At 36.4% G+C, this 14,376-nt stretch overlaps 1 protein-coding gene and 1 long non-coding RNA gene across 7 annotated transcripts in view; one reads left to right on the top strand and one right to left on the bottom strand.

The window, feature by feature from the left end:
• The window catches only part of LOC309627326, a 195,468-nt gene extending 187,545 nt beyond the window's left edge, over nt 1-7,923 (bottom strand). Inside the window, exon 1 of the long non-coding RNA XR_014243674.1 lies at nt 5,264-7,923. This is a non-coding gene — a long non-coding RNA (uncharacterized lncRNA). The remainder of the gene's footprint in view (nt 1-5,263) is intronic.
• The window catches only part of COL25A1 (collagen type XXV alpha 1 chain), a gene marked incomplete at its 5' end in the record, with an annotated part of 478,255 nt that overhangs the window by 387,318 nt on the left and 76,561 nt on the right, over nt 1-14,376 (top strand). For 5 of the 6 annotated variants that reach the window (XM_082389178.1, XM_082389177.1, XM_082389176.1 and 2 more), the window contains 4 exons: nt 112-156; nt 7,832-7,864; nt 8,294-8,329; nt 13,080-13,124. In XM_082389178.1, coding sequence (XP_082245304.1) covers nt 112-156; nt 7,832-7,864; nt 8,294-8,329; nt 13,080-13,124 — 159 coding nt within the window. The remainder of the gene's footprint in view (nt 1-111; nt 157-7,831; nt 7,865-8,293; nt 8,330-13,079; nt 13,125-14,376) is intronic. The other variant, XM_082389174.1, reaches the window with a different exon arrangement.

Raw genomic sequence — 14,376 nt, 5'->3', positions numbered from 1 at the left:
TAACAGATTTTAATATATAGTGCCTATGAAAGGAAACTTAAAATAATGAAAAGTACTCTTTGCTGAATGTCACCAATATATTTTACATGTATTGCTTTTTTCCCCTCCTAGGGAGATGCTGGAGAGAATGGCCCCAAAGGTGATACAGGTGAAAAGGTACAGTGTTGCGAAATATGAAAAAGTATGTGTTTGAGCAAGAATATTATTTCATGTACATGAAAATGGGAGATCAGAGATAATTCTACACAATTAGAAAACTTTTGAATATTTAATTTATAAAAGGTGATTATTCCACCAGCTCCTAGCTACAAATTTAAATATTTTAACAGTAAAATGCTATGTCAAAAATTCTAGAAAATGCGTAATTGGGTTTCTAGTAATATGACTTTCAAGACAAAAAACCCACCACTATTTATGTGTAAATGGAACACTCCCTTTATACACAGAAATATAAAAATAGAGTTCCTAAAGTGATTCCATTTGTCCCGATTTTAGGATAGAAGATTGCAGAGGATTGGGAGGGGATGCAAGAGTTTGATAATAAGCTAAAGTCAGTTGATTAGAGCCTCTCATGCAGTCTTGAAAATTTGCCTCAACTTGAAATCTACTAGATCCAGATATTTTGTCAGCCTTTGTATTGTCTTTTTTTTTTTTTTTTTTCTTTTTGGCCTTTAAACCATTATTAGCACTTATATTGCGGTGGTCTTTTGTTCATCTTCCTACCTCCTGTCTTTTTTTCTTCAGTCTATCGAAGTTTTTGCTTGGATTCTTACTTCACACACATCTCTGACATAGGAAGGAAATTTTTATTTCATTTGTGCTATATGTTAAGAATTAAGAAAAAGATCTTTTAAGAAGCTAAAAATGGAATAGTCAGATTTAATTTAAATCAGGCTAGTTGATGAAACAAAGAATGATTCATTTAGGCTTGTAGTTGAGAATAAGAATACTCTACTTTGAAAATTATTACGGTACAGATGGACAATTGTTAGTCATAAAAACATACCCATAAAGTAAAGAGAAATTCGTCTTCCTCATTCTTATAAATATTAATATAAATATGGCATGGGTGGTAGGGAGAAATTAATGGTAGGAATAAATTAATGTCACCGAGTAGCAACTGTGTTTGTATTCAAGAGGTAGTCTAGAAATCAGAGTGGACTCTCAGTTTCTTGTAGACCAGGGTTTCTCAGCCTCCGCACTACTGACGTTTTGGGCTGGATCATCCTTCCTGAGGGAGCTGTCAGATGTCTAGCCTCGTTCCTGGCCTCTGCCCAACAGATGCCAGTAGCATCCCCGAGTTGTGACAACCAACACTCTCTCCAGAGGTTGCCAATTGTCCACTGGGGAACAAAATCATCCCTCATTGAGAACCACTGCTGTAAACCCATTTTATATGTATCTGTCAGATTTAAGTATCATGCTGCAATCCACCATGACATGAGTACGTTTAATACCAATGGGACCAGTGATATACCTCTATGACTTCTTGAAGTCAAAATTAAAAACCCTAGGTATATAAACATAGATATTTGATTTACCTTTGTTGTGTTTGCTTAAAAGCAGGGGTCAGCAAACTTCTCCTGTAAAGGGCCAGAAAATAAATATTTTAGGTTTTGTGGGCCGTATGGCGTCTGTCACAACTACTCAACTCTGTCATCGTAGCATGACGGCAGCCATAGACAATATGTATACAAATGAGAGTGGCTCTATGCCAATCAAACTTTATTTCTGGACACTGAAATTTTAATTTCATGTGGTTTTCAAATGTCGTGAAATATTATTCTTTTTATATTTTTTTTAACCGTTAAAAATGTGAAAACCACTCTTATCTCTTGCGCCACACAGAAACAGGTGGCTAGCTGGATTTGGCCCTCGGGCCATAGTTGCCAACCTCTGTTTAAAGAAAGGAAATCTTCTAAACAGAGAGCAGTTTCTTCAAGTGAAAACCATTTATGCCAAGTCTGAGCTATGCCTATGTGGATTTATGTAGAGAATTTTAATCTGTAGAATATGTATTTTTAGAGCTTAATTTTTTGAATGTAGGCCAAAAATTGTTTCTTTAATCACACATTTTTAAAATTTAATATTGCAATAGCAAAGCAACTTTTTTTTTTCTTTGTAAAGGCTAAATTCATCTCAAAGGAATACGGTTCTTATTTTTTATATTAATGCAAATCATTTACCATGCTGACTCACACATAGTAAACTCTCAATAAATGTTAGCTTTCTTACCACATGGAAATGGAAATCAACTAGATTGGTCATTTTTCTTTTTTATCGAAAAGTTTTATTAGTCAACTGAAATTAAGTATGAGAAATGCTTCAGTTAAAACACAAATCATTTCTATAAATTTTCAGTGAGTCTAAACAGGGGATTGTAAATAGGAATCTGTAACATATAATATGTAATCTGACCTGTAGCATTCATCCACAAGAATGCTGTAATTGGAATATAATTTTTGATGTGTTTTTTAAACATTTCCTGCTTCTGTCACATAATTTGTTTCCAGCATGTTAGAAACACTCTTCTCATGGCCTTTGGGTTCAGGATGTGAAACTCATTCATCATTTACCAAGTTTGAGATGTAAAATCAAAAAATGCTTCTTTTCTGCCATTGATGTAGTAAATTACGTCATTGGCGATTCACTTTAATAGGATTTTTTTCCTTGTGATCCAACTCGGTGCTTTTGGATGGTAAAGCAATCTAAGCCTTTCCAGACTGGTCATCTGGGAATGCTGTGGGACTGTAAAAACCTCTGGGCTGGGTTTTCTCTGTGGCCAGAAGCTACGATGAACTCTAGAATTAAGAATGACCTGCCAAAGGCTGATTTTAATCATGTGTGGAGTTACTACGGGAAGGTTATGTTCTGCTCTTTGGAGTGTTAATCCCACCAACTAATGTAGAAATGCATTTCTTATCTATTATCCCAGCACTTGAAAGTAAGTGTTGGTGCAGACCACTGAATGGTTCCATCATGCCACTCTATTATTCACAACCTTATCTGTTCGTTTAGAAATTTCACATTCTTTCTTTTTTTTTGTCTGAGCATTTTTTAAAACTTTTTTATTTTATATTGGAGTATAACTGATGAACAGTGTTGTGATAGTTTCAGGTGCACAGCAAAGTGACTCGGCCATACATATACATGTATCCATTCTCCCCCAGACTCCCCTCCCATCCAGGCTGCCACATAACATTGAACAGAGTTCCCTGTGCTCTACAGTAGGTCCTCGTTGGTTATACTTTTTAAATATAGCAGGAAGCTTCACTTTCTTGGTATTGCCTGTCTGTGTCTTCATTTTTCTTTTCTCCCCCAGTCTCCATTTCTATAAATAACCTGCCTTCTTACTTTACACCTGCAGAGCATCTTTGATTTGCATCCTCAGAGCCTTTTCAGAAGCGACACCCATATTTGGAGCCACCCACCAAATTGCCTTTTGTTAAGGTCACATGGGAAGGCTTTTCTTTTGGGCATGGGGCCTTCTCCAACTTAGCACATATGATGCTTCCCTTAGCTTACAATACTCTTCTCTGCCCACCTCCACCTCCTCACGTTCTCATCCTATTCCTCAGTCTACTGAGACCTGAATTTATTAAGTCATTTCCCTGGGGCAGCCTTTCAGTCTCCCCTGGATTGTCTCTGTTACCCCCTATGTGCTCCCAGAGCACTCTTTATGATCCCTTTCATAACCCTTATCACAGTTTATTGTAATTCCTTGTTTAATTGGGCATCCAGCTCACTGGAAAAGAAAAAACAAACAAATAAACAAAAAACTATAAGTTACCAAACTGTTCTATTCCCAACACCAATCCAATTTCCTGGCACATAATAGGAAGATAATAAATATTTATTGAATGAACAACCTTTTAAAAATTTTTTTTTTTTACTTTCACCTGCTTCTTATTTTCGTTGAATGGTATAACTTTTTCCTGTACCATGCATTTGTTTATCATGTCTTCTGTGGGTGACACAAAATTTCCCAACATGACAATTTCTTCCTAACCCAGACTTTTTGTATGTGGAAAGAAAGAAAAAGAAGGTATCTTTTATGCATTCAATCAATAATATTTTTGAATACATATATTTGTGTACATATATACTGTATACATATATACAAATGATTACAGTAGTCCTTCGGTATCTCCAGGAGATTGGTTCCAGGATCCCTGCAAATACCAAAATCCTAGCATGTCCCTTATATACAATGGGGTAGTATTTGGATATAACCTGTGCGCATGCGCCCATATACAATTGACCCTTAAATAATGGGGGGCTTAGGAGTGCTGAGACTCTGCCAGTTGAAATCAGGGTATAATTTACAAAAGGCCCTCCTTATACATGGTTCCTTCACATTCCTGTTTTCTCCATATCGTGGTTCCCCATCCGCCGAATTCAACCAACTGCAGATCGTGTGGTACTGTAATATTTACTGTTGAAAAAAAATCCATATATAAGTGGACCTTTGCAGTTCAAGCCTGTGTTGTTTAAGGGTCAGCTGTACTATAAAGCTTCTCTAGATTACTTATGATACCAAATACTATGTAAGCAGTTGCCAGGCACACAGAAATTTAAGTTTTGCTCTTTGGAATATTCAGGAATTTTTTTCTCAGAAGATTTTTAGTCCAAGGTTGGGTGAATCCGCAGATGCAGAACCCAGGGATATGGAAGGGTGACTATATCGTAAGCACAGGACAAGGGCAGGGTTTGAAACAGCATTGTTCGCTTTATTGACCTAGCTCCTAGTATCCCTGCATCCAGAACATGGTTGGCACATAATCGATGCTCAATAAATATTTATTGAATGAATTAATGACTGATAGAAATATCACCACATTCACTTTATTTATCCACATAGACTTCAGTAACACATACATATAATTACATACCAATTGTTGTGCTTGAAAATAATCACAGCCAAAAACAAAAACTCTGTACTTGAATGGTCAATAGCAAAGTCAAATTCATTTACCTCAAGTATCTTCTCAAAGTATTTTTGGCTTTATGATTTACCCTGTGGAAACTTTTATTTTCAAACCAACTGATTTATGAAGCTAAGGGTATACTTAGAGAGACACAGTTGGGGTTTTTTTCCTACTTTAATCCTGTATTCATTTTCACTTTTAGAGGAATAAGGATTATAAACACTGACTTTTATTTTCACTACTTGCAGCATTATCCTTTAAAATGTTTAACTTAGGAATGTCTTCCAGCAATTGCCTTGCCACTTAAAAGTTATAAAAATTCCATGAGATTTCACAGTTCTAATTTTTTTTTAAATTTATTTATTTATTTTTGGTTGTGTTGGGTCTTCGTTTCTGTGCTAGGGCTTTCTCTAGTTGCGGCGAGCAGGGGCCACTCTTCATCGCGGTGCGCGGGCCTCTCACTATCGCGGCCTCTCTTATTGCAGAGCACAGGCTCCAGACGCGCAGGCTCAGTAGTTGTGGCTCACGGGCCTAGTTGCTCCGCGGCATGTGGGATCCTCCCAGACCAGGGCTCGAACCCGTGTCCCCTGCATTGGCAGGAGGATTCTCAACCACTGCACCACCAGGGAAGACCCACAGTTCTAATTTTTGAAAAGAAAGTTGATATATCACTCATAGTTGTCCATCAAATGAAACTGCTCCAGTTTCCACAAATAAATCAGGCTTTCAGGAAACTGTCCTTTCCTTCCCATCCACTTTCTCTGAGAACTAAATCTAGTCCTTATTCTCATTAGTGGATTATCCAGTCACTTTCCATTAAAACACTGGAAAAAAAGGTTTTTAAACTACAGTTAATACAAGCAACTTCCTTTTGTTTACAAGTTTACTACAACCATTGTGCCCTGTTGCCAAAATGAGATAAACCAATAATTCTTTTCTTATTCCAATAAAAAGAACATGGCAATAGAATTTAGGAAGTCCAAAATTCACTTAGGCTCAAGTTGCTTCTATTTCCTCATCTATTAAGTAAAAATAGTAATATCTGCCCTATCTCTTGGGAGTCTTGTGAGGTATAAATAAGATGAAAAAGGGGGCTTAGAAAAGTCAGAATTGCTTTTATGAATACAAAGGTCTCATTGTGCAAAATACTGATTCAGTGGTGTTGATGGCTTTCAGACAGACCTGATTTAGTGGAAACAGAAATAAGTATTATTTTATTAGCCACATTTATTTCACTGCCCATTTGTAACTCAATTGATTATTAGTGATGGGGAAAAGAAACCAGTATCATTTTACAATAAGACAGTATTTGGGATCCTCTTCTATATGTTTTGTCATGTTTTAATTTTTCCTTGAGTAGTAGCAATTACAGATGTCAAAGAAACTCGTATGTTTCCTCAAATAAGCTAATTTATTATTTCCTTCTCCTTCTTAAGCTTTTTTTTTCTTCCTAAAGATTTTTTTTATTTTTGATTTTTTGATTCTTGACTGCTGACCTGCTGAAAATATTCTTTCTGAGATTTGTTCATTTATTCACCATATATGTATCCAGCATATTTTATTCAGACACTGAATAAAAATAGACACTGAACCTGCCCACATGTGGCTGATCGTCTAATGGAGGGACAAGCAAAGAATAGGCAGAAAACATACACACATAATCCGTATGCAGTGAGGTTGCAGGACTTGAACACATGCTGCAGAGTGAGATGTGGATGTGAGGGGCATGTGTCTAGGTTGGTCGGTGAGGGGTTGAGGCAAAGCCACTTAAGACCTGAACAAAGAGAACTGCCAGCCGTGGGAAGAAGAGAGAGAAACTGAGGGAGGGGGGCGAGTGCCTCATGTACAGGGGCCTGAGGTTTATCTCTGTCTCTAAATGAGATTGATGAACAGCTCTCTAAACCTAGAACGAGGAAGTAGACCCCCAGAGCTCTGTGAGCCCTCGCGCAGACAGGACAGCTGAGGAAACCCCAGTATGTGCCTTCCTCCTTGTGGCTGTTCCTGTTTTCTTAACAGTCTCAAATGACTACATTTTCTCCCTTTTATTTTCCTTGTAGCATGTTTATGGGACAGAGGGCTAGAAGGAGCTGGAAAATCTAGGCCCTTGCCTGGCCTCATATCAGAAATAGGCAGCATTCTAAGTCACCCGCCGAACTCTCTCCTGTTAGCCCCTATCTGTGTATTTAGAGCACATTTGCCTTAGGAATGTAGGCACACTCTGTGAAATCCGGGTGGAATACAATGCCTTTCAGAAAACCAGATTCTATCTCAAGATTTTCTCCCAGATCTTCCATGTGTCCCTGTCACCCACAAGTCATCCATCATCCTGTAACTTTCCGGTGACTGCGTTACAATGAAACAAGTGTAGAGCTAGAAAAAAACGTGCCGGTCATAAGGGTGACGGTGCTTCATGAGGAAAACAAACTGACCTGCGGCATGGCTTTTTCCAACTCAACATCATTAACCCTTTGACTTCATCTGTTGAACCCTGACTTTCTGAAGACCGAAAGGGTCAGGGAACTCCTAGTAAATGATAGCCAGTGACATTAATAAATTCCTGAAATAGAGAAAACTGAAATTCCAGATCCACTAAGGTATTGCTTTAGAATACAATTTTAGCACTGTATCAAGGGAAGAGATCCATATTTATATATTTATATTTATTTCAAGGAATGTAGTCCTTATGTATTTTGCAAAGTAAACCCATGTTTTTAGAAAGTATATTGTTTATCTTGGAAATTACTGACATCTTAGCCATATTGATACAAAATCTTAGGGAGCATAGTTTGGCCCATTGGTCACGGGGTTTCCTTGGGTGCTCCTGTAGATAACGGCTCTCTATGTGTTTGTGTGTTTCCTATTCTCATCACTTGTAGAATAATCTCTCATGGGTTTCATTTTAGGGTGACCCTGGATCGTCCGCTGCAGGAATTAAGGTAACTATAGCCTTGCAAGTGTTTGTACCCCAGGAGTTACAGCTTTGACTTTTATAAGTCTCTTGTTTCCCTTCCTTTTTACCAACGTTGATGGTTCTAACTCTGTTCCTATACTACTGCATTAATCAGCTTCTAGACACAACAGGGAGTATCTGCTAGAAATCTCTGATAAAGGCTTAAACAAGAGGTCTTGCCTTTTCTTCCCTTTCTGATTGGTTTTTATGGAAATGCGGATTTGTATGTGAGCTTTAGGTATATTTACAGCAAAAAAAAAAAAAAAATGTTCATATGTCTGGTAAGATGTAGAGCAACAGAATAAAGTGAATGAAACGCATGTGTCATCGGGGAGGCTGAAAGTGTCCAAGGGCCTAAGACTTTTGGAAAATTCTTGTAAGACTGCCCTTTTCATCTTTGGTTTTCTTTGGCCAGGGAGAGCCCGGAGAATCTGGTCGTCCAGGGCAAAAGGTAAATCCCTATTCCGGTGTGTTCTTTGTACTGTCTTTTAGTCACCATTTGATTATGTCTGCTATCACTGTATAATATGAGAACAATTACTGAAAATGATGCCATTTTCATGCCTTATATGCAGAGTGGTTTTGACTGTTTTTCATTTTAAAAGGGTTGATGCTGACCATAGTAAAAGTACAAACATAATCTGGACGTGTAAAAGGATGCTTTATGAGCTAAAGGCAGCATATACTGAGCTGTTTGAGACTAACAAAGATCTGCTGGGTTGGAATGCCAACAACCTATCTTGCATGTTTAAAGATACTCTGCATGTTTCTATCTTTTATGAGAAGAAATGAATATTTACTAAACTGTCTCAATAGGGAATGATGGACAGTTCTTTTAAAATTATATTCCTTTCCTCTCATTTCAAATACTTCCCTGCTGATAATTTTTTATGTGAATAATATCTACCTAAGCAGTGAATGTTATGTTGTACAAAGAGGTTTGTTCATGAACTAAATTTTAATTGGAGACAGTAGCCAAACCACTTTAACCAATCTAACGTAATTTTTTTTATCATTTGTGCTTCACTTCAGTGATAAATTAGAGGACATGCAATGAATATGTTTATTCTCATTTGCATCTGAAGCAGGAAACGACTGTTAGTAGTTTATCGTCTGAGCATCTGGATAGCAATGCCCAGTGCAGATTTTAGATTTTTAGATAACAGATGTGGCTAACAAGTAAATGTGAATTCCACATTATGTTAAATCTCTGAGATCATGACTCTGCCTTTGTCTAGCAGTAACTAATGTTATAGAAAAAAAAATATGAATAGAAACATAGAATATACCTCATTAGTATAAAGAGAAAGAGAGAAGAAATCCCATTGTAGTAGTTTGGAACCTTAGAACATAACATAAAAAAATATTCCCACATTCTTGAAGTTATTGAGAGGATCACTGCTTTGTTTAAACACTTCAGATTAAAATGCTTTTTGAGAAGGTCTTTCACATTCTTTTAACATTTCCCTAATATAAAAATAGATTTTCTTGAAATTAAGAATCTAAGAGTAATGATTCATTAGACCCAGTTTCAGGTAAAGTTGAGACTTTTCCAAAGAGCCCAGCAGAACTCTGCAAATTTTGCTGTTCAGTGCCTAAGATTTCCTACTGATTCTTCATGTAAGAAATTTGAAATTAGTGATATCACAGAGATCCATGGCCTGCTTTGGTTTGAAAGAGCATCTGATTTTCTCAGATGATCTCATTTTAAGTCCCTCAGTCTTTAAAAATTACAAGCTAAATTTAAACTGCTCTCCAAAACTGTAATAAGCTAAAAGAATTGTCTGCAAAACTGTTATGTCTTTTTTAAAAAACAAAACAAGTCTGCTCTAATTTCATATAGGTTCCCCTGTTTTCAGAGTGGAAGATCAAAATTGATTTTCAATTGGTTAATAAAATATTGCTTTATCATGATTATTTAAAAATACATTTTAGATTCGTTTCTGGAAGTTTACAGGTTTACATATGGAAACATTGGATTTTCTTTGTATTTCATTAAAAAACCTGTTTTAAATTATATTGAGAGAAGTGGATTCTACCTGAACAAATATGTGCCTGAATGAATATGTGTATGAATATTACAACCCATCTGAATGAAAATGTGCCCTGAAAAGAACAGTATCTTTTTCATTAATATTTAGGCCAGATTCTACCCTTTGACGCAATCTCACTTTCCCACAATATTTATGACTTCCTTGTCTAATATATGGATTTGGCAAGACTTACCCCAACACTGATTTAAAAGTAGAGTGTTTCCATTCTTGCTGGTTGCTTAGATTGGAAAATGACAAACAGAACTGAGTACAGAATCCATTCAAGGAATCTTCCACATTTTTCTCACCATTGCAGAACTTTGTTGTGGGTTCATGGGTACTTAAGCTCCTGCATTAGGGGCATTCCCAGAAAAGTAGAGGATATCCTGCCAGAATTAAAGTGCATTGATTAGCTCTCCACTGTCTGGTATTTTGCGGTATGAAAGTTTGTTATTTAGAGTAACATTCATAATAGGGAATGATTTAATTATAGTTTTTTTCTTTTATAGACTCAACAGGAGAGTGTGTGATTGATATGTGAGTTAGGGTATATATGTTGGTAAAGTGAGTGTGTGTTTCATCACATAATTTTTTCCTTCCTAACTTCACATTCAATGGCATTGGTGGTATAGTGGTGAGCATAGCTGCCTTCCTAACTTCTCCACATCTTTTTAAAATATATTTTTTAGTTTTAATGGGGTAAAAATACATGTTTGCCCATTGTAAGGGACTGGCACAGTTGAACTGTATCTAGAAATACAGGGCACTGTCACAGGGACATGGGGTGAAAGCAGAGAACTGACTTTAACAGTAGACAAGGGTCTCCGATAATGGAGAATAAAGAGTGAAAAGGAAAGAAAAAAGAAAACCAGAAGCATAGCGTATCAGTGTAAAGTGTAATCTACTTGGGCAAGAAGTCTTTGAATGGAATAACAAACCGATTCTTAATTACGACCTAGATCCGAACTTGGGCTGTGCATGACCAAGAACTCAACTCAGAGAAGCCCTGAGTCAAGAAATAGGCAAGAATGGAGAAATTAACTGAAAACTGTCTCTTAATTAAAAGATAGACATTCATGGTATAAAGACAGAGAATTTATATAGGAAGAAATATCTTCCTAAAAATGTTGAGATGTTTCACAAAGGGTAACATTAAATGTTTTATAATCCTTCATTTTGTCAACTTTTAAGTAAACATAAATTTGGAAAAGTCAAAATCCAAGAGTATGAAATATGAATTCCTGAAAGATTTGTTCATTAAAAAGTACATTTATAACCTATATACCTACATATATATGCATATGATGTAGGGAAGAGCTAAATGCTCAAACTCTCTGTAAGTATCCAATCTACATTATAAAATAATCCATAATGTTTTATACATCTTTCTCATTGTGAGAAACATGGATGTGTCTATGTATGCATGTGTATATAAATATCTTACTTTAAAGTAGTCATCAAATCCTTTTAATTTGACCCTTCCCCTTGAGGGAAGGGTCTAGTAAAAACTCCTTTGAGGAAACAGTGTTACAACCTATATGTTTCCATCCATGTCTTAAATAGGATGTCTTGAGTTTTGGGGGCTTTTCTGAAACAATACAAAACTATCAATATGTCACCAATATGTTTACTTTTATTGGTTGTATATTCTACTGCAACTTACTGTGTTTTCAAGGGCCTTATACTTTTTTCTTAGTAAAAGAGAATCTTCACTGAAATATGGATAAGCTCTTTTTACTAGAGCTTCCTAAAGTTATTGATTAAAGGGAAATGGGGGGAAAAAAGAAAATCAAATGTATAATGTTGTATCTTTGTAAAGTTTAATCTACTTGGACAAGTTTCTTTGAATGAAATATCAAATTCTTAATAATCATTCTTTCTTCTCTGGCTTAATCTCATCTTAGTCTTTTCGTTCACAATGCAAACTTTCACTCAGGTAGTTTCAGAAAGAATAGCTTTTCTTTTGCATTCCTGAAGCACCTTTGACCTAAACCATCATGAAAGTCATTGTCCTTTCTATGTCTAACCATACAGCTTAATATAAACAGTATCTGAAGTCATTTTGTGATAATACCAAAGCAAATTATAGCCCTCCATAATTTGAAAGTAATAATATTAAAGATGAAATGTCTGGTTGTTCTTAGTAGATTTTCCTTGGAATAAGGACTGTTCAAGCATTTAGATTAAAGAAGTGCCTTCTACCACTTTTATCTTTAGTTTGATGCTTCTATCTCTTTTGGTATAGTTGTCATAACACTGACTCGCCATCATGAAATGATGTGACACTTTTACCTTCAAATGTTATTTTCCACAATATTTAGTCACCTCAGTCCAACACAGGATGGACTTTCATTTTCTCTAGCAATTCCTTTATGCTTCTTTAGTGGAATTCAGGAGATTTTCTAAGCAATATAACTTCTTGTCACTATACTTTGTGCTTAAAATAATGTAAACAATTATGTGAAATGAGAAGATTTAGCTTGACTCCGGTGTGCTCACCCAAAATGTGCCACTTAATCTCAAACCTGTATTCAGAAACAGCTGCATGGTACCATTAGCCCTCAATTGCTAAGCAGGGTTACCCAGACTCAACAATTGTCTGATATACGGGCTGGAGTTAAGTATAATCTTAACTATGCATTTATCTTCTCATCATTCAGGAATGGAAAAGAAATCTTGTTATACTTTTAAGTGAATGAGACTTTTAATGTATATTGTTTTGATATGACCATCTGTTCATACAGCCAACTCTTGATTATCTGAGGTAAGAGAGCCCTAGAATAGGATGCATTATTCAAATGCACGTAATCCTCATTTCAGCAAATAGATTCAGCCTCCTCAACAAATCATTGACCAGGGAGTAATAAAACACAAGAATTCCTTCTCCTTTTATTTCTCTTTCTCACCTTCTGGTAGTGATGACAATGAGCAGTGAACTGACAGCAACAGGGAAAATCCTGGAAAATCTGCAAAATGGTCAACCAATCCCTGAATCAAGAGTTGACTGAACTGTATAATCTCACCAAATATCTTGAAACTAGACAGTATATATATTAGACATATATATACATACAGCAAGAATTCAGCTGGGAGCATTTGCCATGTTTTTCTCAGATACTGTGCCTGAGTGAATACTGTTCTATAATGCTGTGTGATTTTCCTATGTAGGGTGAACCAGGGCTTCCTGGGCTTCCTGGACTTCCGGGGATAAAGGTAAATACTGCACTGACAGTCTTGGCTTCACAGAAATGTAATTGTGAGAGTCACAAAAATGAAAAAATGAAAGCTAAAAATATAGTGCTGTTCCTTAAATACTCACCAGCCATTTCAACCAATTAAATTTTTTAATTAAAAATGAAGCACAGGTAACAGAAATAGACTTACAGGCATAGAAAACAAACTTAAGGTTACCAAAGGGGAAAGCGGGGGAAAGGATAGATTAGGAGTTTGGGACTAACAGATACACACTACTACATATAAAATAGATAATCAACAAGGTCCTACTGTATAGCACAGGGGACTATACTCAATATCCTGTAATAAGCTATAATGGAAAAGAATCTGGAAAAGAATATATATATACATGTATATGTATAATATATACATAAATATATATATATGAAACTGAATCACTTTGCTGTACACCTGAAACTAACACAACATTGTAAATCAACTATACTTCATAAAAAAAAAAAATGAAGCACGGGTATTTCTAAAGTTTGCCATGGCTATCTGGACTGTATATTCCACTATATAACCTACTATGCCCCTTAAATAAATGTAAAAGTCATTTCATTTGAAGTCATAGGAATTCTTTAAAGTCTACAATGTCTCCCTTCACATTTAAATTTTACTCTTAAGAGCCTATCAGATTTTGACCAGAATTAAAGTCTTAACATCCCCTTAAATCTAATATCCAGGCAGCTGTTGTTGTGATTCACCCATTAGAATAATCTTTCCAAAGTTTTATTTATTTATTTATTTATTTATTTACTTGTGACTGTGTTGCGTCTTAGTTGCTGTGTGCGGGCTTTCTCTAGTTGTGGAGAGCGGAGGCTACTCTTCGTTGCGGTGCTCAGGCTTCTCACTGCAGTGGCTTCTCTTGTTGTGGAGCACAGGCTCTAGGCACGCAGGCTTCAGTAGTTGTGGCACATGGGCTCAGTAGTTGTGGCTTGCGGGCTCTAGAGCTCAGGCTCAGCAGTTGTGGTGCACGGGCGCAGTTGCTCTGCGGCATGTGGGATCTTCCCGGACCAGGGCTCGAACCCGTGTCCCCTGCATTGGCAGGTGGATTTCCAACCACTGCACCACCAGAGAAGTCCTTCCAAAGTGTTTTGTGCTTCTACTTCCTGTTAATAATTCTCACTGCAAAGTACAAATCATATTACTAAGCTTTATTGACCTACATACTATTCCCATAAAATTTGTATGTCTTTTGAAATAACTGCTTAAAGCTTAGCTTGAAAAC

This window comes from Balaenoptera borealis, assembly GCF_965194805.1.
Source record: "Balaenoptera borealis genome assembly, chromosome: 4".
Taxonomy (NCBI): Eukaryota; Metazoa; Chordata; class Mammalia; order Artiodactyla; family Balaenopteridae; genus Balaenoptera; species Balaenoptera borealis.
Note: the sequence above shows the minus strand (reverse complement) of the source record. Positions and strands in the feature narration are given on the sequence as shown.